The 22,535-nt window shown below is 45.8% G+C and overlaps 1 protein-coding gene across 1 annotated transcript; it reads left to right on the top strand.

Annotated features, from left to right (window-relative positions):
- The first annotated feature begins 102 nt into the window (after window positions 1-102).
- On the top strand, window positions 103-12,893 carry ANKRD63 (ankyrin repeat domain 63). The gene is given in 2 exon segments (XM_089663311.1): window positions 103-1,002; window positions 1,005-12,893. Coding segments are annotated over 2 exon segments (936 nt in total). The 5' UTR covers window positions 103-755; the 3' UTR covers window positions 1,694-12,893.
- The last annotated feature ends 9,642 nt before the right edge of the window (window positions 12,894-22,535 follow it).

The raw sequence follows: 22,535 nt of genomic DNA, 5'->3' as shown, positions 1-22,535 counted from the left end.
AGAAAGAGCGGGAGGAAAGAGAAAACCAAGAGGAGGGAGGGAGAAGGAAAAAAGGAAGAGAGTAATAGAAGAGAGAGAAGGGAGAGGAGAAGAGAGAGAAAGGTTAGATAGAAGAGAGAGACAAGAAGAGAGGAGAGTGAAGAAATAAGAAGAAAAGAGAAGAAAGAAAAAATGGAGGAAAGAAAGAAATGAGAGAGGAAGACAGAAGAGGAGGGGAAGAGATGGGGAAAGTGAAAAAATAGAGAAGAGAGGAGTGAGGAAGAAAATAACCAGAGAGAAGAAAAGGAACGAGGAGAGGGAGAGAAGTGAAGAGAAGAGGAGAAGAAGAGGAGGAGAGGAGAGGAGAGGGAGAGAAAAAAGAAAGAGTGGAAGAGAAAGTGGAGAGACAAAGAGAATAGAAAGAAAGAAAAGGGAGAGGATTCAGGGAAAAAAAAGAAAAGAAGAAAAAAGAGAGAAGACACGGAGATGGGGGAGGGGGATATAGAAGAGAGAAATGAAATCGGAGAGGATGGAGGAGAGGATCTGTCCGGTTGATATTAGATATGAGCGGACCGAGGTCGGTGTTGGCGGGGATCTCCCTGGACCCTCCGGTATTTCTCCCCCGGTATTAGTCCTCGGTTGATCCCGGTGGTGTCCCCTCTCTGACACCGGAGGAGTCTCCCCGGCCAGCAGCATCACGGCCGTGGTCACCATGGAGACCGGGGCGGTATAAATGTCGGTGTTCCCGGCGCTGTCTCTCACACACTCCGCTCAGCATGCTCCGGCCCCGGGATCTCCGGCGTAGTTCGGGTACTCAGACGTTCTTGGACGCCATGTACGGGGGGAAGGTGCACCTGGCCCGCTTCGTGCTGGACGCCCTGGACCGGAGGATAGTGAACACCCCCGCGGGGGAGCAGGCGCGGACCCCCCTGATGCACGCCGTGTGCCTGCGGGAAGCCGAGCTCCGGGGCCGCTTCGTCCGCCTGTTGCTGGACAAGGGCGCCGATGTGAACGGGCAGGACGAGGCGGCAGGACGGCGCTGAGCCTGGCCTGTGAATTGGGTCACCTGGACGCCGTGAAGCTGTTGGTGCAGCACAGCGCGGACCCGGAGATCGCGGACCGGGCGGGGAACCGGGCCCTCATGTACGCCGCCTCCTGCGGGCACAGCGCCGAGCTCATCTTCCTGCTCCGCTCCTACAAGAGGTTCGGGCTCCGCCTAGACGCCACTAACCGGGCCGGGGTGTCTGCCCTGGATGCCGCCCGGGTCTCCGGACACCGGGAGTGTGAGAGAGCACTGAGCGCGCACAGCCCGGAGCCCCGCAGGGGAGGAGAAGAGCTCCGCAGCCCCAAGCCGCTGTCTCGGCAGATGCTGGAGCGCTTTGCCCGACCCTTTTCACACCGCCGGGAAGACCGGGACGTCATCTTCCTCCGCTCCTCCAGCAGCTGCTCCTCCGCTCACCCCGGCACACAGGACGGATGGAGGCAGCAGGAGGAGCTCCGGGTCCCCGAGTCCGGGATACAGAGAGCGCACAGCTGGGACGGGCCGGTCCGCGGGGGCTCTCCTACCGCACCCTGTAGCCGCCTGCTCCGCCGGGTCACCTCACCCGACTTCTGCCAGGGACTGACCGACCACACCCTGGACATGAGGAGGGACAGCATCTGCAGCCGTAGTCAGCTCATCCTGCCCAGCAACAGGCAGGCTCTGGCCCTGTGACCCCATGGGCCCTGTGATGGCAATATTGTGGTCTTACTGTGGCCCCAGGGGGGACCTGTGATAGGAACACTGCAGCTTCTCTATGATGGCCCATTCTAACTTGTTATGGAAAATCTACAGCCTCCCTGGGGCCCCCAAGTGACCTCTGATGGGGACCCTACAACCTCCCTTTAACTTGTAGTGGGGGTACTGCAGCCTCCCTGTGATGGACAGACTACAGCATCATTGTAACTTGTGATGGACAAATTCCAACCTCCCTGTGGCCCCATGGTGACCCATGATGGGCACACTACAGCCTACTTGTAATGATGGACACAGTACACACTCCCTGTGGCCCCAGGGGGACCATACCGACTACAGCCTCATTGTAACTTGTGATGGACAAATTGCAGCCTCTCTGTGGCCCCATGGTGACCCATTATGGGCACACTACAGCCTACTTGTAATGATGGACACAGTACACACTCCCTGTGGCCCCAGGGGTACCTGTGATGGTAATACTGCAGCCTCCATATAACTTCTAATGGGCACAGTACAGCCTCTCTTTGATGGACAGACTAAAGCCTCATTGTAACTTGAAGACACTGCAGTCTTCGTGTGGCCCCAGGGGGACCTATGATAGGATTTCTACAGCCTTCTTGTGGCCCTGTAATGACCTGTGATGGGCACACTGCAGCCCCCCTGTGATGGGCACACACCAACCTCCCTGTGGCCCCATTGTGACCTGTGATGGACATACTACGGCCTTCCTGTGGCCCCATAGTGACCTGTGATTGAAATACTACAACCTTCCTGTGGCCCCATAATGACCTGTGATGGACATATTACAGCCTTCCTGTGGCCCCATAGTGACCTGTGATGGACATACTACAACCTTCCTGTGGCCCCATAGTGACCTGTGCTGGACATACTACAGCCTTCCGGTGGCCCCATAGTGACCTGTGATTGAAATACTACAACCTTCCTGTGGCCCCATAATGACCTGTGATGGACATATTACAGCCTTCCTGTGGCCCCATAATAACCTGTGATGGACATACTACAACCTTCCTGTGGCCCCATAATGACCTGTGATGGACATATTACAGCCTTCCTGTGGCCCCATAGTGACCTGTGATGGACATACTTCAACCTTCCTGTGGCCCCATAATGACCTGTGATGGACATACTACAACCTTCCCGTGATCCTCATAGTGACTTGGGAACACAGATAGAGGGGTCTTCTCTTCCAGTAGGCAGTGTGTTTGCATTGTGGGGCCCCAGCGTTCAGATCTGTAATCCTGAGAGCCGTAATACTCACTGGCTGCAGTGACACGTCTAATGAACCGTACCTGACCAGGAGGACTGTAAGAAAATAATTGACGGCTGCCATTGGCCATGATGCCATTAGACGATAAGTGATGGGGACATTAATGTGTCACCTGACAGGCAGATGCTGGGACATTAGACACTTCATGATGTTTCTTTCATCATCCGGGGGTGTTCATGGAGCTCCTGTGTAGACAGATCTCTCAGCAGGGACTGTCAGGGGGGATGGTAATTATCTACCGATCACCTTCATATGACTGATGAACAGTTTTTGTCCTTTACCTAGAATATAGGTTGGTGTATAAATAATAGGCTTCTTAGTCATTTTTCCAAGTATCTTTGTAAAGCAAATCATATTTTACTACAATTTAGGGCACATACTTGGCTGATCTCCTAAATGTATCATTTTAATAAAACTACAAAATTAGCTAGTAGCCAGTAGTAGTTGAAATAAATGAAGAGTCAATGTTTAGAATGAACTATACATCCCAAAGCAGATTTTAGAAAAGTTGACATATAGGGGTGACAGGTTGCCTTCTAAACATCTCAGGGTGTATACTCTGCGCTCACAAGATGGGTTCAGCTAATCAGACTATAGATTTGGGTGTCAGGCTGACCGTGTAGCCCTGTAGAGGACCTTATTTATTACAGGTTTGTATTTGCACTGATAATGTACGCAGTGCTTTACATATTATACATTCATCAGTCCCTGCCCTCAAGGAGCTTACAATCTAAAGCTGGCCATACACACAGGTATTTTCCATTCGGCCTGTGGGCAAATCTCCCTCTCTGGCTATTTTATTCTGACAGCTGTCAAAATATCCAAGCAGTACCTGCATCTAATTGAATGAAGGTGCTGTTCAGCTGACAGTTTCCCATTGCCTCCTCCAATTTTTCAATCAGATGCCAACTAGACCACCCATGGAGCAAATTTATCAGGATCCAGCCAAAATTGTGGCCAGTTTTAAGTCCCTATCTTACATGCATACATACACATACACAGGCCAATTGTAAAAAGAGGCCAGCATGTCTTTGGAGTGTAGAAGTAAACCCATGCAAGCACAAGGAGAATATGCAAACTCCATGCAGGTGGCATCCTGGTTTGGATTCAAACCAATGACCCCAGTGCTGCAAGATAATGGGCTACCATAGAGCATGCATCTTCCATGCCTTTGTACTCACAAGTCTTGGCAAACTAAAGGGACCTACAGACTTTAGATGGTTGTGCAATGTAGACAATTTAGGTTAGACTGGATGAAGATCAGCAAACGATAACTGAGAGCTTTCATTGTTTTCTGGAGGGGGGGGGGGGTTACAAAATGTCCTGTTTGGATGTTAATAGTAGTACACATTCCATGTTGTGTTCCCCCAGAGCAGTCTGATGTCAGGTTCTCCCCATCCCATTCCATAGATGTTGACAAGCATGCTCAGTTTATATAAGCAATAGGTGGATCAAAGGTGAAATCACATCATTTTGGGCTAAGATGACCAATTTGTTTTTGTTTTTTCCAAAATAAAATTTCAAAGTTTAGCAGAAAATGTTACAGTGATTTCTGGCAGCAATATCATACACCATGTGGTCACCATAAAGCAATACATATAGCAAGATTCTATTAAAGATAGAAGACAGTCATCGTGGCATTGTGTCCACAGCAGGGGTGGACTGACCACTGCCCGAGGGCCCGGGGTGAGTAGGATGCCCCTGGTACCTTTTTCATAGGCTTTTTTGAGTTTGGGCAAGGACACAGGGGCCCCATAATCCCCTATTGCCCAGGGGCCCCATGAGTTGTCAGTCCGCCCCTGGTCCACAGTAGCATTTGCATTGGCAGAGCAGAGTAGGACTGGCCAGAAGGGATTACTTTGACGCAGTTGGCCAGATTAATCATGTATTGCATTGTGTGAACTAAAAATGCATCATTTTTATTGCAAAGTTTGCTGGCAAGGATATATAGCAGTGTGCAGAGAGACCTTCCAGGATTTCTAGTGGGAGGAATAGTGCCCCAATTGTTGGTGTCAGTGGGAAAAACAGTGCCCCATTATTGTGTCAGTGGGAGAAATAGTGCTCCATCATTGGTGTCAGTTGGAGGAATAGTGCCCCATTGTTGGTGTTAGTGGGAAAAAACAGTTCCCCATCATTGGTGTCAGTGAAAGAAATAGTGCCCATTGTTGGTGCCAGTGGGAAAAACAGTTCCCCATCATTGTTGTCAGTGGAAGAAATAGTGCTCCATCATTGGTGTCAGTTAGAGGAATAGTTGCCCATTGTTGGTGTCAGTGGAAAGAACAGTGCCCCATCATTGTGTCAGTGGGAGCAATAGTGCTCCATCATTGGTGTTGGAGGATTAATGTCCCATCATTGGTATCAGAGGAAGTAATGGTGCCCCGTTGTTGATGTAACAGCAATTACGCCCCCATTGTTGGTGTCAGTGGGAGGAATAGAGTCTTGCATCAGGGAGAGGAAGCATGCCCTAAGGGCTGGGTGAAGACAAGCAACAAATGGGCCACATTTTGGAGGCCACCGGTATAGAGTTATAGAAATAGTTCAATACTTATTTTTCATGGATGCTCCAGGCACCCCGCAGTGTTGGTCACACAACCAAATAATTAGGTCTTAAATCTCATGACAAACACTGAAAGGAGCCTGCGCCATCATTTTCTTCAGGAAAGGTAAGGTGTTCAGACCCTCTATGGACTACTTCTTTTTGCGACTTCCATCCCAGGAAGACTGTTAACGTAGTTTTATGCTAACGCTACTTGTATAAAATATTTGCTGTGCAGATGTCCTCAGCATTCATACAGGCACAACCAGCTATCATTGTATTTGTAATATGATTATCGCCTATGATTGTCAGCTCCATCTAGTGGTCATAATGCAGTATTTTTCTGAAATCCCTCCAATAAACAAAAATTATGTTCCCTAGATGGCGCTAACAAACATAGGAGATAACCAGACTACAAACAATATGGTGATAATTCATTGTGCCTGTGCGGATGGTGAAACATCCAGACGGAAAAGTTTGTACACATAGACCCCTTTTAAAGTGAACTAGGGCCTTCAGTGATATCAGATCCAGAGTAAAGTACCCCGACTCATTCCTGCTCACACAGCAGTGAATAATTTGGAGGGTATTTGTGATGTTGACCTAGTATCCATAATTCCAACATGTAGTTATCTCTTTGAATATGACTAAATCGTTTTAATCCATGTAGATATATTGATCTAGCCTTTGACAGGCACCCTTATGCCTTTTGGGTGTTTCCTATATACCACCTATTATTGTACAGCACTAGAAACACGGCCTTATTTACCAGCATAGCACAAAGAGGAATGGTGTATAGTTATTCATTATAGATGGCCTTTGAAGAAGACCTGTCAGCCATTTTCCTTATTTGAACCCAAAAGTCCTACCTGAGATCGGCATTACTAAGTGTCTATTGCCTTTAATAGTCAAGAAATCCCTCCTATATCACTTCTCTTGTTTAGCTATACTTTTTTACTAGGAGCTTAGCTTCCTTGAATTTGTGTTTTACTTCCAGCGACTTTCCCCATTTAGCAAAAGGGATTTAGTGGCCATTAACTGCTCTCTTATTGGACAAGCTGCACATAGAGGGGTTTATGCCAAAGAGAAGAGCATGGTCATGTGACCTGTTAAAGTCATTTAAATGGATCTCCTATTGCTGCATTAATCGGACAGAATGCTGTAATGGTCTGCATTTATGAATGGACTGTAAAATAATGGTCTGCATTTTATGAATGGACTGTAAAATAATGGTCTGCATTTTATGAATGGACTGTAAAATAATGGTCTGCATTTTATGAATGGACTGTAAAATGCAGGCCATGGTGTGAAGTAACCTTGTGGAATATAATGATATCTGCACTTCATTTTAAATAGGCCGCTAAATCAAGGAGGCACAGAGGGGAGGTCCTTCTGGTTATTAAAGGTAATGGCATATACTTTGCAATTTTTCTTAGGGGCCTATTCACACTATTGTGAACATGCATTGTGCTGTGCAATAATAAGTAATGCGTTAAGGCAGCCCATGCATTTGAATGGGCTGTGTAACAGTGAAAAAAGTGCATTTACCATCCCTGGATGCAATGCATTCTGACAGCAAAGCACATTGGGGGCGGCATCACATTGCACCAATGCACAAAACGTGCATTAGTATCCATTGCGGTAATGCAATAGTGAGAATGGGACCCTGGGTAGGATTTGTATGGGTAAAAAGTTGAAATGGCTGCTAAGTAAACTTTGGGGTTGATTTACTACAACTGGCGCGTGCAAAATCTGGTGCAGCACCTCATAGAAACCAATCAGCTTCCAAGTTTTTTTTTGTTAAAGCTTAAAGGATAAGTTCACCTTTTGACCAAAAATAATAAATGCTATTTGTTTGCAGGTGAAAAAATGTGCATTTGTTATTTTTTTGTTGCAGGAGCCTGGAAAGCTTTGCACCGGAGATCAGCAGATCGCTGGTGTCATCCAGGACTCCTACAGACCTGTCAGTATATCTGTTTGCCTGTACAGGATGTGGCCCATCTCACATTGACAGTGACAGCCGCAATGCGTGTCGGTACTTGTAGCTGATTGCCATCTTAGTAAACCAACCCCTTTGTATCTCTGTATGGTCATATTAATATATATTCAAGTTGTTTTCTTTAGCAATTTAGATAATACAAACTGTTTACATTTCCTTGTGTCTTATATAATCGTTCTGTCTGTTCTTATGGTGCACATCTCCCACAGACAATGCTGATCAGTGAATTGTACACTTAGAACTTTTTTTGTGTTATCTTCTTAAATGCAATTCTCATGGGAAAATATTTTTGTATTGATTGAAAAGTTAAAAGAGAAGTAACCCCAAAGATTTTTTTGGCCACACTTCTGTGGGTCACGGAAATGTGCTTCTTTTGCTCTCCTATGACCCGTGGGCTACGGCCCACTTGACGTCTAAGAGCAGCTCCAGGCTATGGAAGGATCCTGACCATATTGTTGGGATCTACCCTGCTGCCTGATTAACAACTGGCTCTGACACGTGGCTGGGAGACGAAGCCATCCTCACTTGTCCCCTCTCCTTCCCAGCACTCTAGTGAGCACTGGAGGGGTGGAGCAGAGAGCGGTGACTCATAGTCACTGCTCTCCCCTCTGAGCTGATCGAGAGCTATCAGCAGTCATGTGATCAGTTCTCGGTCTAAAGCCAGTCATATATGGCTCGAAGTTCAGCTGGTTCAGCAGGAACAGGCCAAATTTTGATCCATCTATGGGACAGGGTGGTTATGCTGAAATCAATCTATTGATCGACTTCAGTACAACCATAATGTTGGGGGTTTTTTTTCTCATTTGATCACCACCAGTGGGTATAGCTGCCAGCAGTGATCATTGCATTCTGATGGCTGGGAAACCTCCCACTGTCAGAATACAAAAGCATAGCAGGAGGGATTCCACCATCAACACAGTCCGTGTTCAATCAAGCGATTTTCTTTCCTAAAATCTGTGGTTTAGACCGGGTTCACATGTGGAGAGGGACACTGCATGTAATTCGTACAGGAATCGCACTGCATTCCTGTGCAAATTACATGCAATGTCTGTGTGGTGCGATTTGAGCCATACATTTTGCATACGGACTGGAGAGGTGCAGGACCTTTTTTTTTCACCTGCACATGAATCGCATTGCATGGGTGTTCTCACCTATGCAATGCGACTTCTGGCAATCACACTGCGTTTTGCGATCTGATTTGGGGATGGCATTAATTTAACTTTGGCACCCACACTAGATCGCATGAACGCCATGTGATTGCAGTGCGGGGCAGGAAATGCACAGGATTCGCAGCATTTCCCGCACTGCATCAGTGTGAACCGAGACTGGAGGAAAGAAAAAACTGTGTAATCAATGGCTAGCCTTAGAGTCAATGTGGGTCAGTTGCAGCATAGTGGTTGATATGAAGGTTTGTTCTTGTACCCCATACTTCTGATCACTTCCATGTAACTTAAAGTGGTTGTAAACCCTTACATACACCCAATGAAGTGACTGGTCTCAGGTTATACACAGAGATGAAACAAATCCTCCTACATAAGTTGTCTTCTCTTCTCTACATCTGTTTAAAGTCCAGAATTTATAACGCTTGTCTGAGCTGTCAGAAAATGGGGCAGGGAGCTTAAGCTACACTCTGCAGAGCTCAGTGAGGAGAGCTCTGAGAGCCGAGTGGAGGGAAGAGACACACTCCCTCCACACAGGAACAGAGCTGAGGCTGTCAATCTGCTGGAGACCCCTCCCCTGTCACCATTTTTCTTTTGGTGTCAGGAAAACTTGTAGAGAAGTGAAACGAGGCAGCAGACAGAAGTCACACTTAGTACTCCTAATAGACACAAGTACACACTATAGAAGGATATTCTTTGTTCTTATTTCATGTCTGAGGTTTACTATCACTTTAAATAACTTCTTTCAAATATAGTTCAAATGTCTGACCTTTTAGGGCCCCATTTATGAAGGCAGGAAATTCAGGATCCCTTGAAACCCTGCTGGGTGTTTTATGGAATCCAGTCCAGGTATTTTCCACTTGTGGTATTAGATGGGAATGATATCCTCTGTGTCCCAGAATTCCATATTGTGTGACTTCATCTGTCATACATTTCCAAGCCCATACTGCATAAGACAAGGATATGTGGCCTATATATTCACATGGCTGGACAGTCGGTGTTCCCTGACCTCCAGATTTCTCGCAGGGAGGTGATGTTTGAGCAACATATTTTAGACAAAGAAGTATTAGTAACTGCCATTGTGGGAAAGGGCGGCTGCGGGGTCAGCTTACTAAAGGAGCAGAACTGTTCGCCTAGCAAAAGTGAATATTGCTTCACCTTTTTTAGCCCCGGATCACACTAGAATGCGGTGCAGGAAACCCACGTTCCATGCACATTTCCTGCATCGCATTCAAAACTCACTGTCCTTGATCTGCAGCAGGTGTCAGTGCAATGTTAACGACACCCCAAACGCAGGTCGCAAATGTAGTGCATTTGCCTGCTCCCAATCGCATGGTACAAAACTACCATACAATCTGGTTGCAGTGCGATTCCAACAACTGTGCATGCACTACTTTGGTGCGATGCGGCATGATTTAAGCTCATTCGCTCAAATCGCACTGCACCAATTCGCATGTGAAGTGCATTGCGCATTCCTCTGCGATTCATAGAGTGAACCTAGGCTTTGTCACGTTTACTGTGATGCTGTCCCCTAGGCACGTAGGTCTGGTGGGTTAAAAAAAAATTATTGGTGCAACTTTTATGCGCTTTCATCAAAACGCATGTTTTATAGAGGTCAAATGGTAACGCACCTCAAACTCCTGTAAAAAAAAAAAAAAAAACTGCCCCGATGTGAAGCAGACCTTTCTCCTTTAGTGATCCAACCTCTATCCTCTCCACCCTCCATATTCAGACTTGTTGTAATTACAAACTTATGGTTGTACTAGAACATTGTTTCACTGTGAAACTGTTTGAGATGAATTTACTAAAGGCAAATAGACTGTGCACTTTGCAAGTGCAGATGCACTCATTTTCCCCAGAGCTTAGGGTAAAGCTTCCCTTAGTAAAGAATATCCAATCAGCTGCAAGAGAAATAAAAAAAGCAAAATTTTTGCTTGCATATGATTGGATGATGGAAATCAGCAAAGCTTTACCACATTTACTAAGAACTGGGGAAAGTGAGTGCAACTGCCCTTGAAAAGTGCACAGTCTATCTGCTATTAGGGCCAGTTCACACTGCATGCATTTCAGTTGCTTTTTTTCTGCATCCAAAACGCACAAAAAGTAGGTGATATGGTTGTCAATGTCATTGTTCACATCAGTGTTTGCAGTTCCAGTGAGTTCCGGTTGCAGAAAAAAAGAGAAGAGGCTGCATTTTCCCTGCACAGAACTGTACTGGATTGCGGTAAAATGCATCAAAACGCACTGGAGTGCACATGTCCCTATTTAAATTGAAGAAAAAGACGGGGAAAAAATGAACCAGAAAGCCACAAAACGCACTGGAACATGTCAAAAACGCATCAAACATGCACCAGAACGCATTAAAAATGCATCAAAAACACGCAAGCAGAAACACACCTGGAATGCATCTGGACTGTGTTTCTATAGTGTGAACCGACCATTAGGCCCTGTTTGAACCCGAGTGATGCTGCTGCGTCATGTTTTTCATCTTTTTTTGTAACGTTTGGCACCATTTTTTTTTATGCGCCTCCTACTATTCCAAAAACACGCCAAAGAATCTCATGTACCAAATTCTGGCACTGAGCCAGGCACGTTTGGTGTCGCATGTTTTGCTGCGGGTATTTTAGGCCGCATGAGCTCATTGAGCGCTTTTGCCGAAATTCTGTCCATGATTTCAATATGCTCAAGTGTGAACAGAGCCTTAGTATATCCACCAAAGCGGATGTCTCTTTGCTTGGTGTGTATTTCTACTTTTCGTCTTGTCTGGTGTTGTTGAAGAATATGTAACCCCAACATTTCATATTCCTGATATGAGCCTGCTGTACCATGTACTTGTATGAAAAAGTATCCTGTTCCCTTTGTATTGATTCCTTTGTGTGAAATCCCTGATGTTCCTGCCAGTCCCTCTGCTTTCCTATTAAAAACTGACCACATTTGGCATGAGAGGACAGCGTGGTCACTTCTCTAGCTGTGCTGGGAACTCAGCCTTTTCTCCTCCAATGATCAGACCTGTCCTGACACATCTCCCCAGCTATTCACTGGGAAGATCAGCATGCTGCTGTTTCTCCTCCTCCAGCTCTTACGCAGCTGAGAACAGAGGGAATGTGATCACTTATAAAAAAAAAAGTGACAAAATGTAAAAATTTATTTATAAGGATTTTTATATCTATACACGTTTTGCCTTTCATTTCTATTTTAAACTGAATGGGCTGTTTTACAAGGTGAGGATTTACAATCACTTTAATTAGTCTCTAATTTTATTAGTGGTTAGTCCTGAGCTAATATAACACACATTCAGACCAGCCACATGGGACCTGCTTCAAATGCCCCGGGGTATTGGACTCATACAGTGAACCATACTACAACTCCTCAGCTATACAGAAGGTTCCCTTAAAGTGGTTGTAAACCCTTCCATATACCCAGTGAAGTGTCTATCCTCAGGTGATACACAGAAATGAAACAAATCCTCCTACATAAGTTGTACCTATTTATCTACATTCATCTCTACATCCATTCAAAGTGCTGAATTTATAAAGCTTGTCAGAATTCAGAAAAAAGGGGGCGGAGAGGCAAACTCTGAGTTACTCAGAGTTACACTCTGCAGAGCTAAGTAGGGAGAGCTCTGAGAGCTGATTGGAGGGAAGGGACACACCCCCCTCCACACAGCCTTCAGGCTGTCAATATGCTGGAGGTTTCTCCCCTGTCACCATTTTTCTCTTGGTGTCAGGAAAACTTGTCAGAAGTGACGCATGCTGATAGCCGAGGAATGATGCAGCAGACAGAAATGGCACTTAGTGCTCTACATTGAAAGAAGTACACACTATAGAGGGATATGGTTTGTTCATAATTTATGTCTGAGTCTTACAACCACTTGAAGGTACCTAAGGGTTCATTTTATGTAATCGAGTTCTGAGAAAACAATGATCTTTTGGTGTAACGGGTGCCTATGAATGTTATAATGCGTATAGTAATACAGCAATGTGTATAAATAGATATGTAATGCACAAAAGTGATGTATGTGAATAATAAATAATATACACTAAAATTGTTAGCAATGAAATATATAATGCAAAGGGGTACAATATATTGCAGTGGTGCAGATGTAATAGAAGAAAATACAATAATAAAAAAGAATGTGTCAGTTGTCACAAATGATACATTTTTCAAAAAATAAACGCAGCCAAGTGTTAAATATGTTTATGCCGATTCTGTTTCGTTTTTTTACCCCCCCCCCCCCGCCCATCCATATTGTGGTGCTTCTATAGATCATAATTGGATATCATTGTGATGTTGCTCTCTTCTGTTCAGCAGAATGCTGATAGTATTCTTGACATCTGAATGGTCTGTTCTTTATAGCAGTGCTTCTCAACTATTGGGTCACACTCTTCTTCATGCCTCCCATCTGATTGGCAGCCGCTAGGAGATGGCGGTTGTTTTCCCCGTGCACCTGCACTGACTGCTTCCCCCCATAATTTCTCTTTTTGCCCTCTTTTTCTTCATTATGTTACCTCTACAAATGTTTGCATTATGTGTGTGCTTAGTCTTTTTATTTTGAATTCACTTAAAGTCGTTGTAAACCCTTCCATATACCCAGGGAAGTGACTGGCCTCAGATGATACACAGAGATAAAACAAATCCTCCTACATAAGTTGTACCTGTTTATCTATTACTGTATTTCCCCTACATCCATTCAAAGTGCAGCATTTACACAGGATCTCTCAGCTCTAAAAAGCAGGGAGCGGGGAGCTGAAGTTACATCAATGAGGGGAGCTCTGAGAGCTGTTTGGAGGGAAGGGACACCCCCCCCCCCTTCACTCAAGGAACAGAGCTGAGGCTGTATTCACAGGCTGTGCCCACCCCATCACCGGTTTCTATCTTGGTGTCAGGAAAATGTATCAGAATTGACTCAGGGTTATAGTAGAGGAAAGAGGCAGCGGACAGAAATGGCACTTAGTGATCTGAATAGAGACAAGTACACACTATAGAGGGATATGCTTTGTTCATATTTCCTGTCTGAGAGGTACAGCCACGTCAGTATGGCTCTATCCCCAATCCTCCTTGTAAACCAACCACACAGAGCACTGATGCAGATCCTTGCTTGTGTGGGCAGTTGGTGTCCCTAAGATCGCTGCTGGGACTGGCAGGACAATGGGCCAACTTTTTCTTCTTACTTTTGGGTCCATTTTTTTTTTTTTAATTCAAAGGGCCCCTGGTCTCACAAAGGTTGAGAGCCACTGCTTTATAAAAAATAACTATATAGAGCTGAATCACTGAAACTCCTAAAATAAAATGTAAAAAAAAAAAAATCTAACCATCTCCACTAAAAACACTTTAAGTAGTGACTGGCTGGAATCTTTGGCAGCTTCCAATAGTATCTTTATGACTGGGCTTGTCCCATCTCTGAAAAGCGAGCCACACTCGATCGATTTTCAGAGGTGTTTGCCTCCTCAGCACTTGTTTTAACCCTTTAATTGGTCATTTTTGCCCCAAGTACAATGATCCAACCCCATTCCTGGCTTTGCAGCTTAAGGGGGTGGTAACCCCCTGTTTTTACTGCCCCCACCCACATATGTAAACAGCCCCCTTACAGTTTACAGTGGTGATATTTTCCCAGCAGTGGATTTAATGTATCTGTCCCCACAAAGCCACAATGAAGATGTCACTGGACCAGGGGTGGACTTACCATTTGGAAACTCGGGCACTGCCCGAGGGCAGTAGGGGGCCCCATGAGATGCCCCTGGTACCTTTTTCATAGGCTGTTTTTAGTTTGGGCAAGGACACAAGGGCCCCATGATCCCCTATTGCCCAGGGGCCCCATGAGTGGTCAGTCCTCCCCTGCACTGGACACATGATGCAGCTTATATCATTCAATGTTAGTCAATGAGCAATACAATTTTCACACAGATAATATATTTATATCATTTATTCTCATTACTTTGGTGTGTTCTTTGTAACCTTCCAGATTCTCTATAGGTCATCGGTACAATACTGAATTACTGTTAATAATCATAGCGGGCGGCTCTAATACTGGGACAGGCAGTTTTTACAAAGGACTTTTCACATTCTAGTTCAGAAGTTTGGGTCCAGATGGAACTTTTCTAGCAGCGGAGGAATGTGGATGAGCCTCCTAATCTTTCACCGACTTCCTGTCTGCGTCTGAAGGCTGCCGAGGTTTATAGAAGACAAATCATTTCTGGAGAATGTCTTCATCCCAGCAGAGGTCTGGCTCAGGAAATAGGAACTGGGGACAGGCAGATTCTAAACATTCAATTCATACAATCAGATAGGACGAGGGGCCTTGACAGACCATCAAAGCTTTATTAAGAAAACATTTCTGTTCAGAGTGCTTGCTTCGGAAACAATAACATTTGACAGCAGCAACGCCGGAGCCTTAGGCTTTCCAATGAGGGCCAACGAGAGAGGGAAGCTGGAGATTCAAAGTGCACATTATGTCCACTTTTGAAGTCAAATTTGAGAAAACCATCTATAGGTTTGTTATATGTTCCCATTCACACAGCATGCCTAAAAAAATAAAATTTCTTACTTTTTAAATGTTTCTCAGGAGGAGTTGTCATGACTATCTTCAAGGTTTTTTTTTTTTTTTTTTTTAACGATGTTGGAGTGAGCCTGTCCCAAGTCTGTCCTCATTCACCTCTTGATGCCCCATATGTTGTGGAAGCTTCTGCAGTTCAGCTGCAGGCATCATCCCAGTATTGTATTTTTAGAGCCAGCAGACCACTTTTTTGTAAAAGCAATCCTAGCGGCTAAATAACCGTTGGATTGCTTTTACAGGTGGTGAGAGGGGGTCCTCCCTCTGCCACCATCTTTGCGGGTTTTCCCATCCACCAGGTAACCCAGGACTGCAGATGGCAGTTCCACCAGCTGACCATAGAGCTGATCAGGAACCGAAACAGTCCCCATCATCACTTTGGTCTAAGAGACCAGAAGTGATGAGTATTTGGACACTTCTGGTTGCACCGGTTGTATTCAAACCTTTACTGATTGGGAAAAAGCATCGGCTCCTACCGATCTTGGTTTGATCCAAAGCTCTTAAGGGCAGAGGAGAGATCTGGGGTCTAATAGACTCCAGATCTCTCAGAAAAGAGTACTTGTCACTGCCCATGCTAACACAAGGGATGTTGTTCATCCCTTGTTATAGCAAGTGGAAAAAAAAATTAAAGGTACAGTGTAAAAATAAAAAAAATGTAAATACATTTTAAAGTGCCCCTGTCTCCCCATGTGCAAAGGCAAACACACGCGCTGGTTCCGCATTGGTATGAAAACAGCAATCACACCACACATGAGGTATCACCGCAAACATGAGAGCAAGAGTAATAATTCCAGCACCATAGCTCCTGTGTAAATCTAAATTGGTAACCTGTAAAGGCTTTTTAAAATGTCGCTCATGAATAATACAATGTACGCAAGTTGTCACCGTTCCAAGGGTGTGTGCAATTTTAAAGCGTGACATGTTTGGTTTCTTGGCCTAGCATAATTTTTTATATTTTACCAACCAATTGGGTATTATATTGTGTTTTTTTGTGCAGTAAAGTGTATTGTTTGCCAGAAATACTGAGTTTGAAAAACCAAGTGATATTAAAAATTGTTACACCCACCATTTTATTCTCTAGGTCCTCTGCTTAAAAAAAAAAAAATTATATATATAAATAAAATTTGTTTGGGGGTATTAACCTCCCTGGCGGTATGATTATTTCAGATTTTTGGTGCTGAAAGCAGTACCATTTTTTTGCATGGAAATATGTATTTTTTTTAATGTAGGCCTGTAATTTAGGAATAACTCACTGAAATCTGACCGAACAAGAGTCTAGTAAACATTCCGGATATGATAAAACTTGAAACACAAAATCATAAATTATAATTTAATAAATAATCATAAAAAATAATATAATAAATTTAATTCAATAATATAATCAAACCAAAAACACTGAAATATGAAATATAGCGCCAAGTTCGCACATCGCTGAGCAAAATCGCAAAATCGTTTTCAGTGTCTGATGAGGAATTTCCCCCATGAATCATTATCACTCAATTCTGCAAGTGGTTCTGATTTACTATCGCTGTTCTCTAGCCGGTCTAAAACCAATTTTGACCTAAAGGGACGCTTTTTGGATGCCGTGGACTTTTCTAAGTTTCCAGGCAGAAAGAACAGTAAAAATGCAGGCAGGGCACAGGACAAAGCAATAGGGACAAAATGTATGTGAAATGCTTTGATACAGGAATGTTTTGCTATGAAATAATCGTTTTAAAAAAAGTCATTTTTTTTAAATTTTCAAATTTGCCGCCGGTTCCGGCGCCCGTACGTCCCGACGTCACAGGGACCAGAACACGGAAGCCAGATGCTGGCATCGGCCAGAGGAGATGGCCGGGGACGCTGCAGGGGATGCATCGCGGGAGCGAAGGACAAGGTAAGCGCTGTAGGGAATCCCTATGCAACGCCGCATGGTAAGCCCGAGTGTAGCTCGGGGTTACCGCTTTTGGTACTGAAACTTTACCCTGAGCTACACTCGGGAATACCGCCAGGGAGGTTAAGTAATTTTCTAGCAAAAATACGGATTTTAATAGGTAGACAAAAAGGCCTTGATTCACTATTGGGCGTGGGCGCATATTTATGGGCTTAAGCCCAATTTTCATGGGCGTCCGTCTATTTTTTACCCTGCAACCTAATTCACTATTGAGCAGAGCCCATAAGCAGATGCCCAATCTAATTCACAAAAAGACACACGCCCGGAATCAGACTCACAAAAGCAGACTTGCTAAGAAGCACGTCTAACACCATGAAAAATCACTGTAGAGACATGTTCACTTAGAAATTTGCTTTGCCAAATATCAGGACTTCACTTTAAACAATATCTGCTATTTCCAAAAAAATTAAGAATGTGTTAAAAATCGTTTTTTTCAAGGAAATCGACACAGTAAAAATCTAGATGCCCGTGCAGTGTCTTTGGCAGATAGAACTGAGCATGTGCAGAACACCTTTTAGTCCTCTGCCATGGGCGTTTGCTTTTTAGCCACTGACTAATAGTGAATCTTACTGTGGATTCCTCTGACAGCCGGCACTCGGTCGCGACTACTGTGTTTAATAAACAGCACTAAGCATATCTTCATGTAATCTAATTAGATTTCCTTAGTTCTAGTGATTCTATTTTTGTTTCTTATCCTTTATAATTATTTCTGTTATGATTTTACTTATTTTGAAGGTCTAGATAATATTTATTTTGAAAGCTGAATGTAAAAATAAAGGTCCGCAATAAATAAAAAAAAAAAAAAAAACAGCGTGGGTCCCCCCTCTCATCCATACCAAGCCCTTCAGGTCTGGTATGGATATTAAGGGGGAACTCCATGCTCAAATTTAAAAAAAAAACAGCGTGGGTCCCCCTCAATATCCATACCAGACCTTTATCCGAGCATGCAGCCCGGCAGGTCAGGAAAGGGGGGGGGGACGAGCGAGCGCCCCCCCCCTCCTGAACCATACCAGGCCACATGCCCTCAACATGGGGGGGGGTGCTTTGGGGCAGGGGGGCTCCCCCCCCAAAGCACCTTGTCCCCATGTTGATGAGGACAAGGGCCTCTTCCCCACAACCCTGGCCGGTGGTTGTGGGGGTCTGCGGGCGGGGGGCTTATCAGAATCTGGAAGCCCCCTTTAACAAGGGGGCCCCCAGATCCCGGCCCCCCCCCCCCTACGTGAATGATTCTGCGGTACACGGTCCGCAGACTCATTCACAAAAAAACTAAGTGTGGTGTAAAAAAAACACAGTACAGGGTCTTTGACAAGTCCTTTATTAAAACAATGTCCCCCGAAGTAGATCCAACGTCAATCGCGGCGGCGGCGACCCGAAAAAAGGAAAAAAAAAAAAAGGTTCCGCTCCCGTCCAAGGCTTCCAGCCTAGTGAAGAAAAGCCTAGCTGACATTTCTTATATAGGTATGGGCGGGGCCAGCCGGGGACATCATCCCAGTGACCCGCCCCATGTCACATGCTTGCTGTTCCCGGCTGGCCCCGCCCCATACCTATATAAGAAATGTCAGCTAGGCTTTTCTTCACTAGGCTGGAAGCCTTGGACGGGAGCGGAACCTTTTTTTTTTTTTTCCTTTTTTCGGGTCGCCGCCGCCGCGATTGACGTTGGATCTACTTCGGGGTACATTGTTTTAATAAAGGACTTGTCAAAGACCCTGTACTGTGTTTTTTTTACACCACACTTAGTTTTTTTGTGAATGAGTCTGCGGACCGTGTACCGCAGAATCATTCACGTAGGGGGGGGTGACCGGGATCTGGGGGCCCCCTTGTTAAAGGGGGCTTCCAGATTCTGATAAGCCCCCCGCCCGCAGACCCCCACAACCACCGGCCAGGGTTGTGGGGAAGAGGCCCTTGTCCTCATCAACATGGGGACAAGGTGCTTTGGGGGGGGAGCCCCCCCTGCCCCAAAGCACCCCCCCATGTTGAGGGCAAGTGGCCTGGTATGGTTCAGGAGGGGGGGGGGGGCGCTCGCTCGTTCCCCCCCCCTTTCCTGACCTGCCGGGCTGCATGCTTGGATAAGGGTCTGGTATGGATATTGAGGGGGACCCACGCTGTTTTTATTTTTAATTTCAGCGTGGAGTTCCCCCTTAATATCCATACCAGATCCGAAGGGCTTGGTACAGATGGGAGGGGGGACCCCACGCCAGTTATTTAAAAAACAGTTTCTAATTCCCCGCAATACTTTGACATTCAACTGTCAGTGGGGAACTCCGCCGACAGCTGAAACATGAGCGCTGCATTGGTTTTCACTACTAAAACGCCGCAGGAGTTGATAACATAACTCATGCGGGACTTTAGAAGCGACAGCCATGTGTTAATGTTTCAGCTGTCAGCGGGGTTCCCCACTGACAGCTGAATGTAAAATAATTCCCTTTATAGCATAAATAATAATAAAAAAAAGCGTGGGGTCCCCCCTCCCATCCATACCAAGCCCTTCGGATCTGGTATGGATATTAAGGGGGAACTCCACGTCGAAATTTTAAAAAAAAAACAGCGTGGGTCCCCTCAATATCCATACCAGACCCTTATCCGAGCATGCAGCCCGGCAGCTCAGGGAAGGGGGGGGGGACGAGCGAGCACCCCCCCCCCCTCCTGAACCATACCAGGCCACATGCTCTCAACATGGGGGGGGTGCTTTGGGGCAGGGGGGGCTCCCCCCCCAAAGCACCTTGTCCCCATGTTGATGAGGACAAGGGCCTCTTCCCCACAACCCTGGCCGGTGGTTGTGGGGGTCTGCGGGCGGGGGGCTTATCAGAATCTGGAAGCCCCCTTTAACAAGGGGGCCCCCAGATCCCGCCCCCCCCCCTACGTGAATGATTCTGCGGTACACGGTCCGCAGACTCATTCACAAAAAAACTAAGTGTGGTGTAAAAAAAACACAGTACAGGGTCTTTGACAAGTCCTTTATTAGAGCAATGTCCCCCGAAGTAGATCCAACGTCAATCGCGGCGGCGGCAGGGACCCGAAAAAAGAAAAAAAAAAGTTCAGCTCCCGTCCGAGGCTTCCAGCCTTGTGAAGAAGAGGCTAGCTGACATTTCTTATATAGGTATGGGGCGGGGCCAGCCGGGGACATCATCCCCGCCCCTTACCTATTTGAGAAATGTCACCCTGTCTCTCCACTGAGGCTAACTAGCTGAATGCAGGAGACAGTCTGACATTTCTTATATAGCTATGGGGCGGGGCCAGCCGGGAAGAGCAAGCATGTGACATGGGGCGGGTCACTCAGATGATGTCCCCGGCTGGCCCCATACCTATATAAGAAATGTCAGCTAGCCTCTTCTTCACAAGGCTGGAAGCCTCGGACGGGAGAGGAACTTTTTTTTTTTTTTCGGGTCCCTGCCGCCGCGATTGACGTTGGATCTACTTCGGGGGACATTGTTTTAATAAAGGACATGTCAAAGACCCTGTACTGTGTTTTTTTTACACCACACTTAGTTTTTTTGTGAATAAGTCTGCGGACCGTGTACCGCAGAATCATTCACGTAGGGGGGGGGGACCGGGATCTGGGGGCCCCCTTGTCCAGATTCTGATAAGCCCCCCGCCCGCAGACCCCCACAACCACCGGCCAGGGTTGTGGGGAAGAGGCCCTTGTCCTCATCAACATGGGGACAAGGTGCTTTGGGGGGGGGAGCCCCCCTGCCCCAAAGCACCCCCCCCATGTTGAGGGCATGTTGCCTGGTATGGTTCAGGAGGGGGGGGGGGCGCTCGCTTGTCCCCCCCCCTTTCCTGACCTGCCGGGCTGCATGCTCGGATAAGGGTCTGGTATGGATATTGACGGGGACCCACGCTGGTTTTTTTTTTTAATTCCAGCGTGGAGTTCCCCCTTAATATCCATACCAGATCCGAAGGGCTTGGTACAGATGGGAGGGGGGACCCCACGCTTTTTTTTTTATTATTTATGCAATAAAGGGAATTATTTTACATTCAGCTGTCAGTGGGGAACCCCGCTGACAGTTGAAACATTAACTCATGGCTGTCACTCCTACAATTCCGCATTAGTTATGTTATCAACTCATGCAGCATTTTAGTAATGAAAACCAATGCAGTGCTCATGTTTCAGCTGTCGGCGGATTTCCCCACTGACAGTTGAATGTCAAAGTATTGCAGTGATTTATAAACAGTTCTTTAAATAACTGGCGTGGGGTCCCCCCTCCCATCCATACTAAGCCCTTCGGGTCTCGTATGGATGTTAAGGGGTAACTCCACGCTGAAATTAAATAAAAAACAGCATGGGGTACCCCCCTAAATCCATAACACATACTTATCCGAGCATGCAGCCCGGCAGGTCAGGAAAGGGGGGGGGGGGACGAGCGAGCGCCTCCCCCTCTCCTGAACCATACCAGGCCACATGCCCATACCAAATTATTCAAACATTTGTAAACAGACCAATTAACTGAAATGGTTTGACATTTGTACCCCAAATATGACGTTCCCTGAGGCGTTGGTAAACCGAGGTACGCCTGTATTAGTATTGCAATCCTTTGTATTGGGATACATAGAACCAACATACATCTGAATTGGCAACATAGCACAACATTTGTGTCACATTGGAGATATCTGGTAGTTATACTGACCTTGCCCAGGGACCTAGGATTGATTCACAGCACAGAAATACAGGCTGGGTTAGCAATGTAGCTCCGTGGATTAGTGGTTAGCACTACTGCCTCATAATTCTAGGGTTGTAGGTTTGAATCCCAACCCCGGCGAGGTAGTAGCATGATCTCCGTGTGTGGCTGTCTTCACATACATATTCTGGCAACATCTTTGCTTTCTGTCTAAATGATCCCTAAAATGTGAATTAGAATGAGGCCTTGTCTGTTGAAACACCTTCAAAGCTGCACCTTATGTGAATGTCATACAATGGGATAAGATAAGGGCCTGAATCACTAATAGATTTGATAATGATGGTTTACACTCCACCCACTTTTGTGAAGGATTTGGCAAGCAAAGAGCTGACAGAGAGAGAGAAGAGTGAGACGAAGAAGAGTGAGCGAGAGATACATATGAAGAGTGATAAAGAGAGACATTCAGAAGAGTGAGCGAGAGAGAAGAGCGAGCCAGTGAGACAAAGAAGAGTGAGCAAGAGATACATACTGAAGAGTGATAAAGAGAGACATTCAGAAGAGTGAACGAGAGAGAAAAGACTTGGTTGGTGAATCCACACATCAAACTTGTCACAAATCCTGGCGTGCACTTTCCCCCCAAATGCATAGCAGACCCTTATCCCAGCAGGCAGGTACCGCACGCCTTCAAAGATTTATTTCCTTTGTTGATTTTCCTGCTTCGCTCACACTATATGCAATT

This window comes from Staurois parvus, unplaced genomic scaffold, assembly GCF_062004578.1.
Source record: "Staurois parvus isolate SC_StPar_1 unplaced genomic scaffold, SC_StPar_1.0 ptg001653l, whole genome shotgun sequence".
NCBI classification, from domain to species: domain Eukaryota; kingdom Metazoa; phylum Chordata; class Amphibia; order Anura; family Ranidae; genus Staurois; species Staurois parvus.
Note: the sequence above shows the minus strand (reverse complement) of the source record. Positions and strands in the feature narration are given on the sequence as shown.